The sequence below is a fragment of the Mus musculus genome, chromosome 15 (assembly GCF_000001635.26).
Source record: "Mus musculus strain C57BL/6J chromosome 15, GRCm38.p6 C57BL/6J".
NCBI classification, from domain to species: Eukaryota; Metazoa; Chordata; class Mammalia; order Rodentia; family Muridae; genus Mus; species Mus musculus.
In genome coordinates, this window is record NC_000081.6 from 64,015,082 (window position 1) to 64,039,516 (window position 24,435).

At 47.2% G+C, this 24,435-nt stretch overlaps 1 protein-coding gene and 1 non-coding gene across 16 annotated transcripts in view; one reads left to right on the forward strand and one right to left on the reverse strand.

Annotated features, from left to right (window-relative positions):
* Positions 1–24,435, reverse strand: part of Cyrib (CYFIP related Rac1 interactor B) — a 131,685-nt gene that overhangs the window by 85,988 nt on the left and 21,262 nt on the right. For 10 of the 15 annotated variants that reach the window (NM_001360037.1, NM_001360036.1, NM_001360038.1 and 7 more), the window contains one exon: positions 7,489–7,539. The exons of the other annotated variants lie outside the window; for them this stretch is intronic. Coding sequence is in view for 2 of the 10 variants with exons in the window: in XM_030248469.1 (XP_030104329.1) it covers positions 7,489–7,539 (51 nt within the window). In the remaining 8 variants the exon portion in view is untranslated. The remainder of the gene's footprint in view (positions 1–7,488; positions 7,540–24,435) is intronic. 15 annotated transcript variants of the gene reach the window in all.
* Positions 10,867–10,971, forward strand: Gm25628. Its single transcript, XR_003951724.1, has one exon. It is a non-coding gene; the product is annotated as a U6 spliceosomal RNA (small nuclear RNA).

The window sequence follows — 24,435 nt, forward strand, 5'->3', positions numbered from 1 at the left end:
CCTGTGTGTATATGTGTGTTTGTCTTTGTGTATATGTGTCTGTGTATGTCTGTGTGTGTGTGTTTGTGTGTGCGCACATACATGTGGAGGCCAGAGAACAAGTTGTAGAACTTGGTTCTCTCCCTCTATGTGTGTGTCCCAGGGACTGAATTCAGGTCATCAGACTTGGCACCAAGAACTTTAACCACTAAGCCACCTGGCTGGTCAGCAAAAATTGACTTTTCTAATAAAAATTAAAGTAAGGTGAGAACAAGGTGTCTATCCAGCACCTAGGACAGAGAGTAGGATCCCTGTCCTGTCAATGCCCTGAATACACCTAGAAACAGCTACCGCATGTCTTTCTCCTGTCTCTTGTTAAATATTTCAGTACTTTAATGGCTAGACTTCAAAGCAGTATCCCTCTTCTTTACAAAGCTCCATCTGTTAAACCCACGGCAAGCACTGTCCAACCAGCCCTCGCTGCCGCTCTCCTGTGCTCATCCCTCAGCTCATTCACTCATCCAGTAAACACGAATTAAAACCCTGTCTCGTTGGGCTTCCTTTGCTCTTGCCTACCCATCATTCAACAGCAGTTCCCAGCCGGCCTCAGGGAAGGAGCCCCAAGCCACACTCTCTGTCCCTGTGCCCCAGGAGGCATTCAGAAACCAGCCTACCTTCACCAGTGGACGGGACTGTCCTAGAATGGCGAATCAAATTAGAGTGCACTTAGCAACAGCGACTGTTTTGGCACGTGCACGTCAGCCAGAGGGACAGTAAGATCAATTCTGTGACTTCCAGCTGGATTATTAGGAAAGTGACTAAACCTGTTAGAACCACTAACTGCTAAATGATGCCCCAATCTGGAAAGGACATGGGTCTCATCCAGAGATGAAAAACCGTGTCCAGACTTCGCAAGACTTTCGGCTTCCGATTCTTAACGCCTAAAATTCTATCTTTAAACTTTTCCAGTAAAGAAGCAATCAAAGCTCCTTGCTACAGAAAGCAGCTCAAGCTGGGGTTGTTCAGAGGTGGGAAGCAGCCCAACAAGAGAGGTCCGAGTTCCCGTGAGCACAGGTGGACCCACATCGCCTTTCTAGGCTCACAGTCTAACATGGAGGTGGCCACCCTTTCTTTCCTACAGCTGTGCAGAGCCAGTCAGATGACAGTCAAGTTAGCAACACAAGCCTGAAAGGGGCATCAGGAAAGGATCTCCCAGGGCAATGGTATTTAAACCGCCTCTCCATCTTCACTCTGGCAATGAAGACAGCATGATTGTCTGAGGGAGTCCGATATCACCGCTGATTCACACCCATCTTCAGTAAACCGAAAGTCTACATCCCAGCTTGCTGTGTAGACAATGCTCTGCCGAGAGCTCAATGGGACCCTGAGCCCCTAGAACCGAAAACTGCATAGCCAAATGAACCGTGATTACTGGGAGCCTGTGACAGAGGATGTCCCCTGTCAGCTGAAGCGACCATGCCCATCTCCTGACTCTGTAAGCGAGCTGCCACCCCCAGCTCCTCACCAACCACAGACAATGTCCTAAAGTCCTTTTAAGATGTATAACCCACTTAGGGAACTTATTTCCAAACTGTAACCAGGGAGCGCCATGAGGAGAAACCTCTGGTTCTATAAACCAGCTCATGAGTTCGACATGTGGCCAGCCGCAGCAACAGCAGCAACAGTGAAAGCTCCCCTGGGAACATCTATTTCGCTAAGAAAGGCCATAAATGTTCTTTGTCAAGTGAACAGAAGCCAGTGTCTTTGGGGCCTTTGATGATCCATCCTGGAGAGGCGGTGGGAGGATCAAATAAGTCTAAAAAAGGATGACACAGTGGGACAAATTCTCACCTCTGTTGCTTGCTAAACACATCGAGGTCTCATTTGTTCCAGAAACAGAGTTCTGACTTATCAGAGCAAATAGACTTCAAGTTGAGACAATTAGTAATGACAGAGTATTACTGTCCAAGTAACCCAGGAGGTGGAGGGCGCCAGGGATTAGTGGTAGGGAAGCTTGAGATACATTCGAAACCCTTTGGATGGCTAAGCAGTGCCTGTTTATAAAACCCCTCTAAATAATGCCACCAAACTCCATCTACTGCATGCCAGGACTTGACACACAAGTCTCTCTCTCTCTCTCTCTCTCTCTCTCTCTCTCTCACACACACACACACACACACACACATACACACACACACACACACACACACACACACCCCACACGTCTTGAAAATGGGATTCACAGATATTTATCACTTATTTACAGATTCCTTGAGACTCCAGGCAGAGTCAAGCACTGAGGAGACCTGCAGTGGCATATGTACTGGCTAGACCAGATGGCACAGAGAAGTGCCTAGCATTTAGTGCTGGATTCCCACTGGAGACTTGCTAACTCCCTCTAAATTTGGGAAGGGCTCTCGTGTGCAAGGCTCCCTAAGCGGTTTTGTCTCGTCCTCTGTGGAGTCCAGGGTGGTCTTTCACTTCCAATCTGCAGACCCCTCCAAGTGTTTGGATTATCAGCATGTACCTCCATGCCTAGTCCCAAGTAGTGTTTTAGGTACAATTGATTCTTCATCAAACAGCAATATGTGACCAAACAAGGCATTATCATGACTTGCCTGACACAGGAGGATCACTGGCTCTGGACTGCTCTGGGATACACGACAAGTTATAAATTAGCCCAGGGTACAAAACAAGACTGTCTATAAATAATAATAATTTTAAAACTTCAAATGCCTATAAAAGGACATGGAATCGGGTATCACCTGCCCACAGCAGATTTCCAGCTATACTCTAAGCAGAGCCAAGTTAAGTATCCATATTGTGTATGACGACAGATACGGAAAAATACCCATGCTCCTGTCTTTCCATATAGATGAGTGACTACTTTTCTGAATAGTGCTTTTCTTGCAACTCAAAACTAAATCATGACTACCTTATGAGCTGTTGGTTAGCCAAGCCCCAAAGAATACAGGCTCTAGCATCTCCTTTTGGTGGCCTACTGAAACTAGATTGTAAGGCCTTATTCCTGAACACACACACACACACACACACACACACACACACACACACACACACCAAGCTGGAACTGAGAGCGAGCTCCCTTCCTCCTCTCTAGCTTTTGTGATGATGGACAGTTCTATAACAGAGTACTCGTCAAGAAAGGGCGCCAGTGGCCTTGCTCTGCTGTGAACCCTACAAATTGCAACACTAACCTTCCAGGCAAGATGTCTCTATACCTGCAATGGTGACGCCATCGTCATGGGGCACCCAACTGTTCTATGACTAGACTTGAGACCCACCGCACGCACAAGGTGGAACTCATATCTGATACTGTAACTCCCACCGAAAACCCATGGCTGGGGAAGTCATCAGCCCTGGGAGGACGGGGACTTAACGCTAGCGTTTAGCTACATGCATACGGTGTCAAACTGTGAGGACTATGCCATGCTTCTGCCCGCATTCACAAAAGGCTGCTTTCCTGTTATGGTTTTAAGTACAGGGGAAGAAAGAAGGGCAGAGCGCACTCGCTGCTCCCGTCCCATTGTCTCTTCTTGCCCCTGTGAATCACCCGTGACATTACTACTTCCTGGAAATTCCACTCCTAGGTGCACAACCCAGAATCAGAGCTTAAAATAGCGTGAACACGTGAGCCACTGACATGCCAAAGCCAGATCATGTTGTTTCAAGAGACGTGACGATGTTCACAGCTTCTCAACTCCAAATTCAGAGACATTGCATTACTTGCCTGAAACTGGTCATTGCGGGGATATTTACGCCACAGAAGGCAGCAAACACGGGCCTAGTGAATGGCTCACTGGTAAAGAACACTGGCTGTTCTTTCAGAGGACCCAGGTTCAATTTGCCAGCACCCACATGATTGGCTAACAGCCATCGGTAACCCCAGTTCCAGAGGACTTGACGCCCTCTTCTGGCCCCCATGGGTGCTACATGGTGTACAGACAGACATGCAGGCAAAACACCCATACACATAAAAAGTAAAATTTAAAAGTAAAAAGAAATCACCGGATGCTACAAATAGTTTTTTTATTTTTTTGCCTTTCCCTATGGAGACTGCTGTAAACATTTATTGGCACATCAATATATACTACAGTGCAAAGTGAGGCTCTGCCGCCCTCCCCTGCATGCTGTACCCACGATGCTCATCTGCTCGAAAATTCTTACATCTCAAAGCTTACAGGAAATCCCAGAAGACATTTAACCCTCACATTCCCCCAGCATGGTTTCTTCTTTAGCCCCACTATGCAGTGTCTCTTTACTATTCTTTCATACTTCCATCCCTTTACCACTTGGTGATTATTCTTAGTTCTTGCTGGGGTCAAATCCCAGCTCTGTCCTTACCAGTACAAGTGTACAACCATGAATAACAAGATTGAACTACATTAGGGGTTTTTTTTCCATCTATAAAATAGACATGACAACTGTTCACAATGCAAAGGTCAATGGGTCGTGGGGAGCCCAGCTCCAATGGACACACCTACAGCACTGGCTCAGGCGACACCGCAGAAGAGGGCATGAGGAGGTGTAACCCTTGAAAGTCAGAGTACCGTTAAGTCTACTATGTGACTCTTAGAAAGGGTTGCTGAGTTAGACCCGAACAACAATATCACCAGACATGTTAACATGGAAGGGGGAAATCTCACAGCGACCCAACCCCTAGACAGAGAACACTGACAGAGACAGGGCACTGATGCCTGCTGGGAGGGAGAATTAGCCCCTCCCAGGTTTGAGCCCCTGACTGGTTATCTAATACAAGCAAGCGGTCAGCCCTGAAACCATATACACAGGAAAAATAAAAATGGACTCAGCGGGTTGTATCTATATATTTGTCTATATGTTTGTAACAATAATAAACAAAACGAGCCCATCAAGTTGAGACTAGGGAGGATGTTGGAAGGGCTGAAGGGAGGAAATGACGTCATTATATTTTAATTAGGGATGTAAAATAAACAAATAAAAATACAGATGGCCATAATGATGCCCCCTCACAATTTGTTCTGCCGATTAAGTGGGTTGAGCCAAGAACTCAGAACAGTGTCTGGCACACACTTAATGAGGGTTAATATTGTATGATAGTTCACTTGTTCTCCACGGCTAGTCATTCCTTAAGCCCTTCTCTTAGGTTTTAAATAAAATGACTCTCATTTCATTTCATTTTTGGCTGGTTTATAGATCTTCTTCCCCCTTGCTTTACTTTTTGACATCACTAGTCCTCAATCATTTTAAACATACTATTTTTTGGTTTTACTGAACGGTTAAATTTACCAGCATCTTGGAATGGCTTGTCCTGAGTAGTCAGTCTATAGTGTCTATCTGTGACTTCTGCACAAGTAGTCTTTTTCCTTCTTATGCGAATCCTGTCGGGAATGCACTGATGAAATATCCTCTAGGACTGCGTTTGTGTTTGTGGTACTGGTTAAACTAAGTCTCATGTTAACTGTTCAGGTTGAAAGACAGCATGTTATAAGTAATCAAGATAGAGATTCGATGTGTGTGTGTGTGTGTGTGTGTGTGTGTGTGTGTGTGTGTGTGTGTTACAGTACCAAGTTTTTATTTCTTGTGGGTAACACTCGTTCAACTCATAGTTAAACTTCCAGACAGTGAAGTTTTCTAGCCCCACTGTCATAAAGAAATAAACATTTCCTTTAAGGCTCTTGGATACTCAATGCTACCTTATCTCAGGCCTCACTTCTAGACTCTGTACAATTAACACACCACTCACTGGACCCTTTGCCTGCAAAAGTCCCGTATGTGTCAGAGCTTTTGTTCACACATAACCACTGGCTCATATGTCTCTCTAAATTTCTGGTTGATTCTAGAATGTTTTGTTATAGACTCCCCAAGACCCAATGTTCTTATTTCCATCAACTCCACACATTTGTACTGGGAAGTATTTGTGCAAATCAGCTCGGTGTATCATCTCAGCAAAAACTTCCAGGTCACTGAACCCAATGCAGTCACTCATTCACGCTTCAGTCCTAGCGGTATTAAAATTCCAGCTTACAGGCTGTCCACCGAGCTTAGTAAATAATGGCACTTTCCACACGAGCCCTGTGACCCGAGCTCAGTCCCTAGAACCCACATAAAGGACAACGGAGAGAACAGGCTCCAAACTTTGTCCCCGTGACACTGTCCCCTCCCCACTCAATAATAAATGTAAGATTTCTATAAAATGCATCTCACTCCAGGTTTAGCCTCTAACATCAGAATGTAATATAAAAACTGAAAACTCCAAAATGGTTTGAAAATCCCATATGGCCTCACACTGAAGACTGGCCGACTGTCTTTTATGACATACAACATCGTCTTTCTTTTAGCACTGGACTGACTGTCTTAAGCTAAGCACCATATGGAAGAGATGGTTTGGATGTAGGGGGCATGCTGTGTGATAATTACAGTCTATAAATACAGGAGACACTTGATGGCATGAGATGCTCAAATTTTAAAAGGCACTGAGAACAAAGACTAACAGAAGGAATAGCAGATCCAGGCCTCCTATCATACTCACTCCGAGACAGAGGCCTGCCGGGTGAAATGATATGACCACCTATGCTATTTAAGGTGGTTTTGCCTTCAGTTTGCTTTGTTGAACAACTATGCCTGCATCTGTATAAGCTGAAAACACAGACATGATAAAGTGCTGACTCATCAGGCAGTTCTAGGGAGCATCCTAGCATGGTGGGAATACTGAGCCTCCTGATTCGGGGCAGTTAACTTGGGTAGGATAGTAAACATTTATCCAGCTGTAAAGAATAAGATTTGTGTTTAACTGCACACATAACTCCATTAAAAAAACAAAACAAAACATTAAAACCATTAGAGCACGCCAGAGCAGAGGTTGCCATGGGCCACTGTGCTGAGGGCCCCTTACCATGCTGACGCATCACCACAAAGCTGGCCAGCCACGTGGAATGTGGTGAGGCAACCAAGAGGCACAGGAAAAGAAGACAGAAAATGCCCGTGCCCTGCCAGCCAGGGGGCACCTGAGCTCAAGGAGAATGGTTTTCCCCCACGACAGGCGCCCTCAGAGGGCAAAAATTACGCTGGTTAACCGGCTTGCAAGCCAGGTGTGAATATTGACTCTGCCTTTCATCACAGAACGACTGGGGGCAAGGTCCTTCCTTCCCGTGAATTTGAGCTTGGTAGGGCTACTGTGACTTGGGTAATGTCTACACACTATGAGTCTATGGCTCAGAACTCTTTGCTGCTACTGTTACCTGGGGCAGGAAGGTAGAAGTATCACCTCACTTCCAAATTAGTTATTTAAAGTCCTAGTCTGACTCAACAGCCTACAGATGCTCAGCGTTCATGGGCCAAGGAGATGATGCGTTATGTGCTGTCACTTCCATGGGGTGGGGACGCTTCTACTGAAGTGAAAGTCACATCTGGCTCGCTGCCCCACCCACTCCGTTGTTTCTTCAGAGTGAGAGTGAGCAGTGCAGGGTTAGAGCCAGGTGGCTAGGGTCCCATGCCAGCTCTGTTACTTACCAATGCAGTAGCCTTGAAAGGATCTCAGATCCCGGGCCTCGGCGTCTTCTCCTGTAAGAAGAGTGACAGCAAGGATTAAGCGAGCTACAGCAGCACGCCGAAAGCCACCAGGAAGTCCTGGCCGTCACCATTACGTCTTCCCTTCCGATACTAGTAACATGGTCTGAGAGGACGACTTGTAAGTGCCAGTTACACAGACCAGGCCAAAGCGTCCCATCTTTACACGTGGTACCATGGGACTGTCACCTACAAAGACCATGCTCAAGAACTATGGAAGTGCCAGGCATAGTTCTTTGATCACACACCTTTGATCCCACTACTTGGGAGACTGAGTTCAGAGCCAACCTGGTCTCCATAGTGAGTTTCAGGATAGCCACAATTTTGGGGTTTTGTTTTTGGTTGGTTGGCTTTGTGCCCTGTCTCAAAAAAAAAAAAAAAAAAAAAAAAACTAAACAAGGAGAAAACAAACAAACAAACAAACGTATGCAATCAAGTTACAAAAACAAACATCACACAGATTTCTCACGTTTGGACTGGAGAGATCATTCAATGGTAAGGATGCTTACTGGTCCTGCAGAGGACGAGGATTCAATTCCCATCCCTCGCACTAAACAGTTTACAACCGTCACTCCAGCTCTAAGGAATCTGACACCCTCCTTTGGTCTCAACAGGTACCTGCACAGGTGTGATACACAGAAACTCATGCAGGCACATTCCTTTAATCTCAGTGCCCAAAAGGCAGAGGCAAGTGGATCTCTGTGAGTTCAAGGACAGCCAGGTGTACACAGTGAGTTCCAGACCATCAAGAACTAGAGTGAGACCCTGCCTCAGAAAAAAAAAAGTAAATGAAGTAAGAGTTTTTAAAATGTCACATTTTAAGTTAAGTTTACAATGTTGTGTTGGGCTACATTCAAAACGACCCTTGCAGCATGCAGCCCATGGGTCACAGGTTAGACGCACAGCAGCAATGTTTCTCAAATCCGTCTCTCACTTAGTGCTGAAAATAACACTAGCCATCACAAGGATGGGGGGTGGGAGGAGATGGGGGGGAGAGGGGGGAGAGGAGAGATGGAGATGCGGGAGAAGGAGCTCTGAGAATAATTTGCTGACAGTTGCACAGATGAAGGCAAAGCCCCAAACATCTGTAACTAAGGACCATCAGGATGGACACCCTAGTCTCAGTCGTAGAGGGTGGGGTGGGGTCATGCTGTGCTCTGAGATTCTGAGTCCTGGATGGCTACAGAAACCCTGGTCCCAGAAAAATATGTTCAGCTCAACTTGACTCTGAACTGATCTCAGCCATTCTGTCCCTGAATCATTTCCTGTTTGGGGTTTCTGTTCTGCACAGAGAAGAAAGCAAGCATGCACAGTGCCCTCAGAGGTCTCACTCTTGGAAACCAATCTCTCAGAGCGGAAGCTTAGGCATCAAAGAGTTTTCAGAAAACCAGGGTTCAACAGCAGCCCCCTTGACACGTGACCTGCACTCCGCTTGAAATGGAGGCAGAGGGGCGTCTACACACACTCACTGCCAGATGGAGTGGAGCGGAGTGAGCGCCCTTGGCCAGGATCAAATCTTCAGCTGCCGGGGAGTTCTCACTTAGCTTTTCATTGAGTTCTGAAAATACCGGAAGCCACTTAACCGGCTTCATTTTATTCACAAAAGGTGTGGGGCGGGGCCTCCTTGTCTCAGGAGGCCATTGTCTGCTGCTGTCACCCCGTGTGCTTTGCCAGCTCTGCTTCTGTTCACAGGGACAAGTGCCTTCCCCTTCTTCTTGTTGTATGCTTTAACATTCCCTTTTAAACTCATCACAAACGCTTAAAGAAAGGGAAGACCCAACTGAAAGGCTGTCTAAGCCATGCTCACAGCCATATCTTCAAATGTGTATGCACACATGTACATATACCTTATCACACACATATACACACCATATATAAGTATAACCCACACCACACAGTCTACAAACATATACCTATATGCCACACTACACACACACAGTGCACACATATAAGTGCAACATACACATAACACATTACGTGCCATACACATGTACAAATTCATGTACACATAACATACCATATACATGAACAAATGAAACACACACCACACACCTATAAACCACATACATACATATATATAGCACATATCACACATACAATGAATACACATATTCCACTTAAACATATACAACATGCCTACCACACACAATGTGAAAGCACACATGCACACACACATGCATATCATGTATACTCATACCATATACATGTATCATACTACATACATGCATCACACATATATCATATACCCCACAGGTATATCACATAGCAGATACACACTATGAGTACACCACACATGCACACATATACTCACCATGTCATAGGTATATATATATATATATATATATATATATATATATATATATATATATATGTGTGTGTGTGTGTGTGTGTGTGTGTGTGTGTGTAATATACATATATATCATAAGCAAGTTATATAGACACACAACTGCCACTTCTCCCATCCCTCTTATTCTGATTCTTTGACAAGGATTTTTAGAACAGAACATGGGGACAAGTTCTTTACTTGGGAACTTTTAAAGGTCTTGCATAAAATCCTAGAAATGAGAAGAGGCAATGGGGACTCTCACAGAAGTCTTGGCTTGCTTTGTTTTTTAAAACCACTAAGGAAGCTGAGCACTGTGTAACCTTGATGCAAACCCCGGACACAGTGCCTATGGCAGCAGGAAGGTGGTATCTGAAGACAGGTGACTATCTCTCACCCCCAAGGTTCTTGCAAAGAGAAACTGGGCCATACTGCAGACTCATCACAGTTTCCAGGGCCACCTAACTTGGGCCGAGTCTCCTGCCCTCTTTGAGATCCAGCAGCCTTTGCTACAGTGATGATATAAAAGGTAGCTTCAGAGGCCACACACTGAGCCTTCCAGCCTCCCAGGGCTCTGCATCAAGAGCTAGTGCAGTTAAAATGGCCAGAGGGTACAAGGACAGGCGTGGGCAGGCAAGGGTATTCCATTAGCTCAGCCAGATAAACAAGTAGTGAGGGCCGGAGCAGGGCTTCTCCAAGGGGATTCTGTCAACAATGACAGCTACAAGACAAGTCCCAGCTGTCCAGAGGCAGGAGAGTATCCAAGCAGAGCCAACAGCCCATGTAAGTCTGACTTGCCGCTAGGCCAAGCGCAGGAGGGATGAGACTAGATGTTAGGGGGCCAGTTGCCAGTGACGCCCACCTAGCCCACACCTGGAACGGTCAGCCCTGGATCTCACTGGCTATCCAGCTTGACTTCTTTGTCTACAGGTCTATGACAGTGAAAGACCCCATCTCAAAAAAACAAGGAGGTGGTGGGGTCAATATGACTGAACAGGTGCTCGCTTCAGCAGCAATATACTAAAATGGGAACCATACAGAGAAGATTAGCATGGCCCCTGCGCAAGGATGACTCGCATAGTCATGAAGCGTTCCATATTTTTAAAGGGGGAAAAAAAAAAGATGGCTGAACAGAATGCTTGCTGCCAAACAATGATTTGAGTTTGGTCTCCAGGACTCACATGGTAGGAGAGAGAGAACTGACTCCCACAGGTTGTCCTCTGACCTTCACACTCGTGTCACACAGCATGTGCATGTTCCCAATAAATATTTTTAAAAATCAAAGTGTGGGCACAAGGGGTAAAGGCATTTGCCACACAAGCCTGAAGAATGCACATAAGGTGGGAGACCTGACTCAACAGAGTTGTCCTATGATTTCCATACTTGCACCGAGGTGCACGCTGGTTCTGTCTGTCTGTCTGTCTGTCTGTCTCTCTCTGTCTCTGTCTGTCTCCCTATCTCTGTTTCTCTCATAAGAAAGAGAGCCAATGAGAAGGTTCAGTGAGTTAAAATGCTTGCCACCAAACCTGACAACCTGAGTTCCATCCGGAACCGACACCTACAAATTACTCTCTGACCCCTACACTCGCGCAACTCCACCACACACAGACAACGGCCTCTTAGCAGGCAAGTCACCTACAGAATGTCTCTGATCAACACAGCAGAGGAAAGTCAGACTATAAATTAACCCGGGAAATTCTGGAGCTGAGACATTTCAGGAAACGTTTTGCCAGCCTGCTTCATTCCATAATTATCCTGACACTCCCCACACCCCACTCAATGGGAAACAGACAAAGGAAGGAAAAAAAGCCAAAACAGGTGTCGGGTGTATTCCACATGGCACCACAAACTCAGCTGCCGAACTTGACAACAGTTGCTTACTGTTGAGAAGTTTGGGGTGGTATTCTCCTCTGTGAGAGGAATACCTTGCTTGGGTAGCTGGTCCAGAGTTTTGACCTGCTGCTGCAGGGTGCCAACCCTGCCCAGGTAACTAGGATCCCAGAGGAGGAAGGCCGGGCACCAGATGGCCCTGCAGCTCCCTAGGTGATCCCCACGAGCAGCTGGGCCCGAGAAACACCAGGCAGGCTAACTCATTAGCCCTGAGAAGCCCCTGGGAAATCTTATCTGCAAGTGAAGAACTCTTTGTAATTAAATAAAATAGCAGATGTAAAAGTACCCAGCAGTGCCTGTTACCCAGAAGACAATAAATGTTAATTAAACAGGCAAATATAATTCAAATAATTACTCCTTCCCCTCCGAGAATTCATCTTCGAACTTTATTGGCTTGTTTATCACTTGAGATTTTTTTTTTTTGGTGACCATGATTCATTCTATTCCCGATAATAAAATTATAAATTTACACCCATAATCCTGTTCCATTCCAAGAGCCCTGTAAAAGTGTCCCTGCAAGCCTTGGTCACTTCTTTCAGCTGGTAAGACTTTCCCCCAAGAAGAGGGCTAATAAATAGTAACTATGCAATAAACATTCACTACTTAGGACGAAGTCTTCACTTCACTTGGAATTCACCATCGTTTTTCTAGATGAGGCTGAAACACAGACACAGGATTGAGAGGATGCAGTAATAAAGTAGCAAGAACACAATAAAAGAGCCTTTTAGGAGGCAACAGACACAAAAAGAGCAACTCATGAAAATCAGTTGTGTTCGAAATCGGGGGAAGAAAAACCTCAAAGCCATGGATGTACAGGCATTCAAGGGGTGTGCACTTAGCACAGCGCTGTTCTCTGAGTCACCTGGAAACAGCATCTCAACTACAAAGTGTCCCTCATTCAAACCTCTCCTTGTAGCCTCTGGGAGCCGGAGTGGCTTTTAGCCTTCAGGTTTGAGCAGTCTAGAAGATCTGTCTTGAAAAAAACAAAACAACAAACAAACAAAAAACAGAAGCAATTTCTGAGTCTGAAGGAGGTTTAGCTATAAACAGAACATCTCCATGTCTGGCTGCCCTGCTGGGCTGAATTCGTCCCATCCTATGTGCCAAGCAGAGAGGACCTTCCTACGGGTCCTCTGAGCTCTGCATCCTGTCCCTGTGCCTCCTCTGTCCCCAAATCGTCACTCTGTGTCTTAAATTAACAAGACTCAAAAGCCCTGCCCAAACATTAGGGGTCGTAAAAATGATGTCATGATCTCTTGGTAAGATCGGAGTGGCTGACAGTCACGTCCTAGGATGAGATGAGGCCACGGCTACAGGGGTCTCATGCCCAGGGGAGTCTTCACATTGGTGACAGCGCCACACAGTGACTGCGGCTCAAATGAGAACACCCATGATAGGAACACAGTGGCAGCCCGAACACTTGTCCTCAAAGACAATGAAGAGAACAGTTGTAGACAGTGGTGACTTTTAAAGGTTGTCTCAGCCCTTGTCAAACACTTCACCCCTAATCTTATTGCCATTTTCTATTAGCCACTAGTAGCCATCCTGACACTTGTAATTAGATCAAAAGCACCCTCACATCTTATACGGGTGGTCACAGAAGTACTAATCTTAATTTTGGATATTATCAGTGTGTTATGTAGCTAGACGTGTGGATTATCTGAATATCAGACTTCTAACTCATGTTTCAGTTTTCGAATTCTGGCCAGCTAAGCACTAAATTGCTAGTACGCACTGCCTGGGGAGAAGCTCACGCAAGGGATTCAAATTTGTCTTGGCTGCTTTGAAGTTTTGGATAGAAAAGCTGCAGTCAGAGGCTAGGGAGATGGCTCAGTCAGAAAAGGGCTTGCCATGGAAGCATGGGGCTCTAAGTTAGATCTCCACACACACACAAAGCTGAGCACAGCAATGTGTGCCTCCAGCTGGGGTGGAGGGGAGAGAGGAGGACCTCACAGGAATGCTGGCCAGTCAGTCTAGCTCTAGGCTCAATGAAAGTCACTGTCTCAAAAAATAAGGTGGAGAGCATTGAGGAAGACACTTCATATCAATTTCTATTCTTGTGCACATATGCCCACATATGAACACACACCATACATGTGAGGTCTCCTCACATTTGACACCCTTTGATCCACTGAAGACATTTAGAAAAGAGCCTCATTTGTAAGGCTAAAGAAAAAAAAAAAAAAGCCCCAGCATGCATCTCTCAGGTGGTGCCCAGACACTAGACAGACCTTGTTCCAAGACAAAACACAGCAGCAAGGTCACTAAATGATGTTTTCCCCTTTCTTCCAAGCACTTAGAGAATGCAAGCTTGCATTCATACTTTTCCCTGAGTCAGCATGGGGGTCCAGGGCCTCCTCTCATGAAGGAGGTAGAGGCAGAGGTAGGCAGAGCTCTGTGAGTTCCAGGCCAACTTGGTCTACATAAGCGAGATCCCGGCCAGCTAGGACTACATAGTGAGACCTTGTCTCAAAACAAAATAAAATAAATACATTTCCCATAGTTTCAAGCTCTATTAAACAGGCATATACAATTGTCTCTAATGAGGCCTCAGCACAGAAATCAATCTGCCTTTAACCCTAGGAGACACCTGAGTGGTCCTAAAAGGGGGACAGCAACTAGACACGAGCTACTTAACTCATTGGCAAATGTTAAAAAGGAGTGTTTGGAAGCCTTAAGTCAACCATCTGTTTAGCCTAATAATGTTAACAGTGACTGTACTTCAATAAGGTTTGGTTTTGTTTGTGGTACTGGGAATTGATCCCAGGGTCCACGCATGTTACCCAAGAGCTCCACCAACAAGCTACACCCCTCAGATCTCAGACAAGGTTTTATTTAAGCAACAACAATTCGACCTTCTTTTGATTGAATGAACAGACTGTGGAGGTAAGAAGGAGGCAGATAAGGATGGAATTATATTAGTGAATAGACACATATTATTAGTACGTGCTGAATTGACATGGAGAATCCCAGAACCATCCATCACAGTCACACCCTAGTCCTGCGAGATAAACTACGCTGGGGACAAGGGCAGACACCCCTAGCCGTTGGACGAATAGTAATGGTGTTTCTGAATTAATTGAGAATTACCTATCAACTATCTTCTAGGTATAAAGACATGATGTCTTTAAAGAAAAGTCACTGCTAACCTGAAAGATAGAGAATATTCCTTTGGGGACCTGGTCTATGGATGAGGGGCTCTGAGGGCTAGGTCCAGCTAACATGTTTCCTGGTTCAGCAGCTCTCACTTCCAAGTCCTTCCACATGGTAAACCTCCCAGGTTTGGGGTCCCCATGCCCTCCAGAGGGGTGAACACCCAGGGTGTGGTCATGCACTGCGCTGGGCCTAGAGGAGTTGCTGAGCACATCCCTTCTTGTGCCCTGGAGCTCTTAGGACAGTAAGCAGTGGCATCAACATGCAAACTGTGTGTAGTGAACCAAGATACCAAGTCGTTACAGACTTGGCAAGGCCAAGTCCCAACCAGGCTGACACGTCACTTCCATAGTGGATGGCACTGGATCCCACAGTCTGCTTAGGCCTTTCAGCATCTCTAAACACACGCTCATTCACAGACCTGGCTCTGATCTGGCTCCTGGCTCTTGGGGTCAGTGGTACACAGCAGAACTTTACACCATAGATGTAGACTGGCTTCAGCTGACCTGCCTGTGTGGTTACGGGCACTGGCATACTGCCCAGTCAAAGAACAGAAATTTAAATTCTATCCCATGATACTCATGGTGTGTGCTCATGAACATCCAATCAGTGCACACGGCGTGGAGCTCCAGAGTCAGGCACACCTGGGTCCAGTCTGGGATTATGTAGATCCCGACAGCACTCAGTGTCTCAAACAAACTTGTTTCTTCCTCTGTCATTCTTTTAAGTGTACTGAACAATATTCAGAAAGTGGCTGGTCCATAGAACTTCTAAAAATAGCACTCTTCAACATGTAGCCAGACAAAATTCATGAAAAATGAAAAAAGAAAAATGTCATACTACAAAAAAGCCACCATTTGACCATCAACTGGATCAAAATTCCAAATCCCTGTCCATTTTAAATGAGTCTCTATGGTCAGGGCTGACTTCTAGAGCTCGCCACATCTTCTTTTTTTTTTTTAATCCCCAGCCTTCATCTTGCTGCCGCTGAGTTTCATCAGAAGATACCTAGCCATCACCTCTGTATACATGATAAACGTGGCCGTGCCTAAACTCACCAGGACGTGAAAGTTAAGTTAAATATGGGCAATTTGTGCACACCAAGCACACACACCTTAAGGAAACCATAAACATATCCTACTGCATAAAACTGAGCAGGACTCCAGATGGGACAGGGGGACAGTGTTACCCGGAAGTGTGCTTGTCAGCAGGCCACAAGGCATGGGACTGGGAGGGGGGGCGGTGCTTGGCGAACAGGCCTGCAGTGCCTGCAGAGGACTTGACCCCACTCTGTGCCAGGCAGGGTGGTGGCCCTCAGGAGCAGCTGCATACTGGAAATCTCTCAGGGGCCAGCACTGAATACGCCTTGGTAGAAGCGGCTGCTGGCTCTCAGGGGAAAACAGCAGCTGGCCCTAATCACCCAGGGTACCTTTTCCAAACACTGCACCTCAGACCTGGGGATCAGGGGTTCCTGGGTGATGGGGTCACATAGCTGAAGCCTCTCTCCCTCTGAAAGCCAAAGCCACAGCAGCCATTCTGCTCAGCCACCAGGGAGAGAAGCACTAGAAGTCTTCTTGCTCATGGCACCTCCCTTTCCCAGTGACTTCAGGGACAATAGTCAGATGGCTGTCTTAAGGCAGAGTCTGCTTCCCTCCCTCCCTCCCTCCCTCCCTCCCTCCCTCCCTCCCTCCCTCCCTCCCACCTCCCCAGGCCTCAGAAACCTGTGCTGAGCTAGTAGGCAAAGTACTTCTTTCCCACGGAGCCCTAAACATCCAAGGTTGGTCCATGCCCTGCCACTCGGGAATTCGGGAATTCGCAGCAAGTACTATGGTGCTACCCTTGCTTCTTAAGAAGGAAGCCCGCCCCAGGATGGTATGACTCACACAAAGCCACATGGTACATGAAAGGGCAGGAAGGGCAGGGACAGGAGCCAGCTCAGGGTACTTGCACCTATACCCCAGGCTGCTGCCCAATGACCTCTCTCCCCCGATACCTGTTTATCTTCCTCTTACAGCCAGTCAGTATAAAAACCTCATTACAGATTCTAGGAGTCTCATTTATTACAACCCACTCACAGTCAAAATGTCCTCCAGCACCACAGGTGGGACACATTTGACACAGATACAGAACCCCACAACCCAGGGTAACCACTTTGTAGCTGGGTTACATAGAAAAACCTTCCTAACCTCTCTGGGCTCAGTTTCCCCTACCATGAAATGGTGATGGTGATATCAACCACTAAGGATTTGATAAAAGACCATTAAGTGATGTCATTCAAAGAGGCAGGGCTTAGACCACAGCCAGTGGGAGCCACACAATGGCCTGTCGTCTCGCTTGCCTTATTCTTCTCACTGCCCCCAGCCCCCTACCCTAGGCAAGGTGACCCTTGCTACTCTGGTAGCTTTTCTCTTGGGTGCCCAATCCCCACTGGCACTGATGACCCACCATATGGCCAGAGGCACCTCATATCCCCCCAGGGCCCAGAACTAATGAGAAGAAACCATTTTCATTCTCCATTCAAGACCTTCATAATCAATGTCAAATATTTGTCCGGTGTCCAAAGCCCATAAAACTGAACTGGGCAGGGCAAGGGGTGGGGGACCCACAAAATAAATGGATGCAAACAAAGTGTGACTGGCCAAGGTGGCCCGACATCATCTGGGAGGGGAAGACAGTAGATGGTGAACAAAGCTAATACCCATTGAGAGCCCGAGGAAGCGGCCCACTACAGAGCAGTCACCTCCTGACATCTGCAAGGACGTCCCCAACCCACCAGACCTACAGAAGCTCCGTTCTGCAAAGGCCCCTTGGAAGTCCTTGAGGGTCCGTGGTGCGGCATAGGAAAGGGAGAAAGCATTTTCTTCCCAACCACGTGGTGCTTTCTAGCTAGCAGGAATCGCTACCCTCAGCGGCTCACCATCGCTGGCCTGCTTCCAGACCAGCTGGGAAGGAAACACTGGCTGCGGAGCCCTCCCCACTTACCCACATACCCTCACACTTCCCAGCATCCATCAGGGAAAGCCCACAGGCTGGGGCAGCACTTTGGTCTCTCCCTGTCTCTTTTCTCCTCCTCTTTCTCCTTCCTCCCTCCCTCCCTCCTTCCCTTCTGCTACTCATTGTCAAGTACAAATCACCAATGTAACAGAAACCCCAGTGGCCAGGAAAGAAAGCCACGCCCTGCAAGGCCCTGCCATGCTTTGCCATGCACAGCTGCTGTCTTGTCTGACAGTTCCATGTCCCTCTGGAAATGCACCCAATGTCTCCTATGGGACACCCTAACTATCTCTACATGTGTACCAGGGGTGGCATGTACCCTAAGAGAAGACAGTCAAAGCATGGAACCTTCCAGAACCAACAGACCTAAGATTCTAGCTGGCCAGTAAATTTGACTGAGGCTGCTGGGAGGGAGGTGCCTTTTATCCCACTAGGAGACTTAGTTTGTGTCCAAGTTGTTCTAGCCGCTTGCCACCTGGAAGAAAGAGCCTAGAGACCAACCACTGGAGCAGCCCCGCCCAATCAGCTCATTGCTTGGCACATAATTCTCTTTAATTTTATCGACTTAGGCTAGCTGAAGTTCAGAGAGAGTCATTTGCAATCCAGAGAGCAACTGGTTCAGTGTTCAGGGGGTGACAGGCTGCTGCTTGCTGCCACCCATTCCTCACTTCCTGTCCTGGCTCAATGTCAGGTCTGACTCTCGGCTTGCAAGGAGGGTGGGGCCCTAAACATCCACCTTTCATTACGGACGCAACTCTTAACTTTTTGTGTTCCTTCTGTCACCTGTCCCATGATGTAAATACCAGTGGCTGCTTACAAACTGTGGCTCAAGGTCCTGAAAAGCCATCATGGAGTCTCCCCTCTTGCTCATCCCCATAGCTCAGACCCACAAACCAAACACTCTCCGAGCTCTGGGAGGAATGGGGTTTTCAAGATTCTCATTTATGATACAAGCCTTTCGAGGACAAAGGTAACCCATGCAGGTTTCCACATCTCTCTTCTTGGGTGAAAGTCCTAGGTTCCTCATGGCTGAAGTCTACTTTATTATAAGGGACTTCTAAACCCACTCTCCCTCCTAGTGCCTCAGGGCCTCCAGACCTTTGCAACAGTAGTTCACTCAAAGGTTCTGGATTCAATAACCTTTGTTATGGAAATTAAAGCAAAAACAACAACAACAACAACTACAACTTACTATTGTAATTGAAAAAAACAGGTCACTGTTTATTATTTCGGTTGGAGCCCTAAAGAAAGATCCTACTTGGGAGAGTGGGCCCTGCATCTCTCTTGGGCAGCACAATAGAGCTGCCCCTGGGGAGAGAGGGGCTCAAGCAGCCCAGGAGGTGAGCACAGGTCGAGCAGACCCTGCCCCTTGGTGGCTGCTGCACAGGGTAAGTTGGCTGGAGAACTTGCCCTGGTAATGCAGGCACAGGAGGGCTAGCAGGCTGACCAACTCAGCTACCTCCCAGGCCCAGATCCAGGGCTTCTGAGTTGGTCCACCCAAACATTTACCCCATTTATGATCTGCTGGGGGGCATGCCTGTCCTGCAGACCCAAAGCTGCGGGACCTCCACGACACAAGGCAACAACAACAGGATATCCTAGAGGAGTGCATATGAGAATCCAGTACTGATCGCGTAGCAGAAGCCAGAGGCCTCGAACCAGACCAGTGACTCTGAGCAATGTGCATTTTCAAGAGCGGATAGATGTGTGACACATATGGCACACTGCAGCTTCCATGACAAGACTTTTTTATTCTATTTTATTTTGATGGGAGGGTTGTTAGGGTGGAGATTGATACAAAGGGACAAGACGTGAGTGAGATTGGGTGTATGGTGTGACATTCACAGAGTCTACAAAAAGATAAAAAAATAAAAATGAAAATAAAAAATAAAAGAGCCTATGAATAAAACTCGTGGAGACACTGGACACAGACAACACCGACATTGATTCGTTCCAGGAGTTAATTCCAAAGACTCTCGGTACATGGCACAAATATCCCTGGACTTCATGTACCCAAGTCTGGCTTCAAATTCTGTCATTGCTAAGGACCACCTTGCACTTCTGACCCTCCTGCCTCCATTTCCAAGTGTGGCGTTCCCCGGTGCACCCCACCACACCGAGCTTACTCAGGTGAGTGAGATGGGACCCAGCCCTTCATGTGTGCTAGACAAGCATTCGACTGAGCCATATCCTCAGCCCCAAACTTTCCCACTCACAGAAGACAGAGCTTAAATGCCAGGCAATGACGTCACCTCAGACATCGTATCCAAAGGCAGAGAGGTCCCAGTCTGTCTTTCCTTCCACCACCTAGAAATGACCATATCTTCATTTCTAGGTATTTACACTCAAATATGAACACTTATTTAGAACTGTAAGGCACATAGACATTCACTACATGTCTTCTCTCTGGACAGCATCTCATGGGACTCTGAAACATGGCATCTGTTTCCTGAAGATGACCGTAACCCTGCATGTCTTGGGCCTCATGCGGTTTCACACTCTCCGCCTTATGGGCAAACGGTCCACGGTGGGCAGCTGTGGGGGTGTTTTGTAAAACCGTCTAGCATCTCCCAGACCCTGCAAGTTGCCACACTCTGGGTCACTCTGTCTTCTTGCTATCTCACCAGTCAACCAAAGAGCATCTTGCAAGGTCAGGGAGGCTCTAGACACAGCAAGGAGTCTGAATATCCTCGTTCCTTTACACACCACACGCACACAGCTGGCATGAGAAGGCTGAGGACTACCCTGCACTCCACAGGGTAGCGACGGTCCACACAAGACATGTCGCACCAATAAGATACAGATAAAAATGTGGGGGAACCCTCAACACACACTCAATTAAAAAGAAGCCAAATAGCTGGGCATGGTGGGTCACACTTGCAATCCCGGCACTTAGGAGACAAAGGCAGGAAGATTAGGACTAGAACCACCCTCAGCTAACAGCAAATTTCATGGCCAGCCTAGACTGCCTGAAGCTCTACGTCAAAATAAGGACCACCCACTATCATTTAATGTATATGAAATGCACAAAAGGTAGGCTGACAGAAAGCTCAAGTGCTGGTTGCCTGGTTACCTTGGGCTGAGGGAGAAGATGGGAGAGGAACTGAGCACAAATCACAATGGATTTGGGATGCTCTGAAATAGTATGAGTCTGTCACATCAATCATAAGGTATACAAAATATCTTAGAACGGGCAGGCTCTACTATGCAAAATACACCTTCCTAGAGCTGCTGTAGGCAATTATTGCAGATTATTATTTCGCATAGCTGAAATCCAAGTGTCAAGAGACCACAGTCTCTAGAGGCTGAGGACCGGGAATAAGCAACCTCCTTGCCTTTTCTAGCTTCTGGCAGAACACAGCTCCCAGAGACATAGCATCCTTGGCTCTATCCCCGCTGACCTTTGGCTACATCAGCACGCGTTCTGTGACCCTGACTCCTGGGTGTCTTCTTCTTAGTACTCTCGGGATTTCTGAGGTTCACAGGATAATAGGTTCAGCTTCCCACGTAAAGGCCCCTCACCTAGTCACATCTGTGAAACCCGTGTGGTCATGGAAGTCACGAAATTCTCTGATCTTGAGGATGAAGACAAGGACAACCAGGGGCCCCTTTTCTGTCTAACATTCACCACAATAAAGCTGCCATAATACTAAAAGCAAAGCCACAAGACAGAGCTCAGGGACAGCACACCAGAGTGGATCCATCGCCAAGGAGGCCTAGGGCAGAACGGGGCTGCCCTGGGGCTGAATGACCCAAGAATGGCCTTCTCACTTAGGCTTCTAAGTCTAGGCAAGACTGGGGAAAGGGGATGACAGGAGGACCTGAGGAATTGCTGCTGAGGGAGAGGGATAGGGAGAGGGAGAGGGAGAGGGACGGGGAGGGGGAGGGGAGGGGGAGGGGGAGAGGGAGGGCTTAGAGTCGAGTCCGTACTGATTTCAAATCCCCTCTCACATGCACAGTCAGTTCTAAGAGAGAGGCTTACATGGATCTAAATCTCTCGGTGGTTTGAAAACACACACAAAATGAGTCCAGAGACATGAGACTTTTGCCAATATCCCCATCAATGAGTTAAGAGCCACTCCATGCTTTCTCAGCAAGGACGTTCAGAAGACAGCAGCAGGTTCTGGATCAGCCGCCTCACCAAGACAGGAGGGAAAACACAAAACAAAACAAAACAAAACAAAACAAAACAAAACAAAACAAAACAAAACCACAACTGGCTCCCTGACTCCGTGGCATCTTCTGGTGGTGGGAGTGAGGCCAAAGCAAGAGCTGCTGCCCCTCCAAGCACTTTCTTTCTTCTCTAGTCTACATCCTACAAGTGCCCGACATGAAGCAGGTGCCAAGGAGACCCCCCAACGCTCATCCCAAGACTGTATACATGTTCAAAGGCTGAGCATGCACATTCCACAAAAATAAATGGGGTTCTTTTTCTTTGTTTGTTTGTTTGTTTGAAAGATAGGGTCTTGGGGGCTCGAGTGACCGATCAGCAGTTAAAAGAACTGGCTGCTCTTACAGAGGACCCAGGTTCAGTTCCCAGCACCCACATGGCAGCTCATACCTGTCTGCAACTCCAGTTCCAGGGCTTCTGACACCTTCACACAGACATGCACACAAGCAAAACACCAATGAACATAAAGTAATAAAATAATGTAAACAAACAAACAAAAGACAGAGTCTCACTGTGGTCCCAGCTGGCCTCGACGCTCAATATAAACCAGAGTTACTTTGCTCTCACAGAGTCTCTGCCTGCCTTTGCCTCCCCAGTGCTGGGATTAAAGGTGTGTGGCACCATGCCTAGCTATATACATACAATGCATGTAGATATATGCATGCATAAATGAACAGGTACAATGCTTGGATATGGTAGTGCACGCCTTCGTTCTCAGCACTTTGGGGGAAGAGGCAGGTGGATCTCTGTGAGCTCAAGGCCAACCTGGTCTATATGGTAAGTTTCTAGATAGCCAGGGCTACATAGAGAGACCTTGTATTAAAAAACAAAAACAAGCCAGAGTGCCATAGGTGTAACCCAGTGTCCACCTGTGCTCAATAAACAGCTGTCACTCAGGAGATGGCCTAGGACCCGATAATCAAGATCCTTCTCAGGTGTATAGGGAATTGAAAGCCAGCCAGGTACACACAAGAACCAGTCTTTAAAAATAAGTAAAAGATGTGACCTGCAAGGAAGCCTATCAGAAACAGGAGGAAATGGGGAAAGAAGCAGAGCGAGGTGCACACAATGCCAGGCAGAGGCTGATAGGCTGGCACAGAAGGAAGGGGAGGAGCTACAGAACTGGAGGAAGAGCAGAAGCATTGGGCACTGAGGAAGGCAGGCTGCGCTACAGGATCCTGGAGTCTGCTTGGTGTTTTAGTGGTAACAGGGAGCTACTGAGGGCTTTAGGTCCAGGGAAAGCGAGAACTCACTGGTCCTTTTAAAAGCTCTGATGAGGGACAGGAGAGATGGCTCAATGCTCTTCATAGTATGCTGGTCCGATTCCCAGAACCCATATAGAGGCTCACAACCACATATAGCTCCAGTTCCAGGGGATCTGACATCCTCTTCTGGCCTCCGACAGCACCAGGGACGCATATGGAGTACATTCATACATGCCGGAATATACATAGGAAGTCAAGGGCATGGAGGTATGAAGGAGCACGCCTTTAATCTTGGGAGGCAGGGGCAGGCAGATTTCTGAGTTCAAGGCTAATCTAATCTAAATAGTAAGTCCCAGTAAAGATTACAGGGTGAAATCCTCTGTCCAAAATAAACAAAACCAATTACAAACAAAAGATGTGATGAAAACTGAAGAATGAGCTGACTGTAGGAAATGTCCCTCGGGGATCTGAGATAGAGCCACCTTCTCATCCCCTTGTGCGTAGAAGCAGAAAGCCATCAAGACTGGGTGTCACTCACTCCTCGGTCAATGCTATGTCATGAGTGCTGTATACCTACCCATGGTGTGAGAAATGCAGGAACAGAGACAGGGACACCAGGCCTGGTCTTCCACAGCCTGAAATCCCCATGTGCAAGATCAGCCAGCTCAGCCCAGACGAGAAGTATGGACTCCAAGCATCCCCTGCGAAGGAGGAAGCGCTCCAGAGCCCCCGAGCGGCACAGTAGCCAGCCCTGTATCCACCGCTCTTTATCACTGTTTATCTCTCTCCAAACAAACTCAAGGCAGTTTATAAGAAAGCACTCCTTTCTTGAAAGATGGAATTGAATCTGCTCTGGATGGGCATGGCTGCAGTCTTCGTGTATCTGGCAGCTAGGCTCCTTAATCCACTCCACCCACTGAGAACACAGTCTCTCTCGCCCAAGTGCCTGCTCCTGGTTCCAGGTATTGAGCAGGACAAAGGCATCACTGATGAGTCTTCGGTATCCCTCTTTCACATCATTGGTGGGCCACCGGTTCTACTGACTGCAGGCCCCCCACACTGTAGTTCAGTGAATGGACTGCCAAGTGTGACTTTGCTGTCTTACAGGCCACAGAATGTGGGTGCCTCCCTCTAATGTTCACATCGCTGCAGAG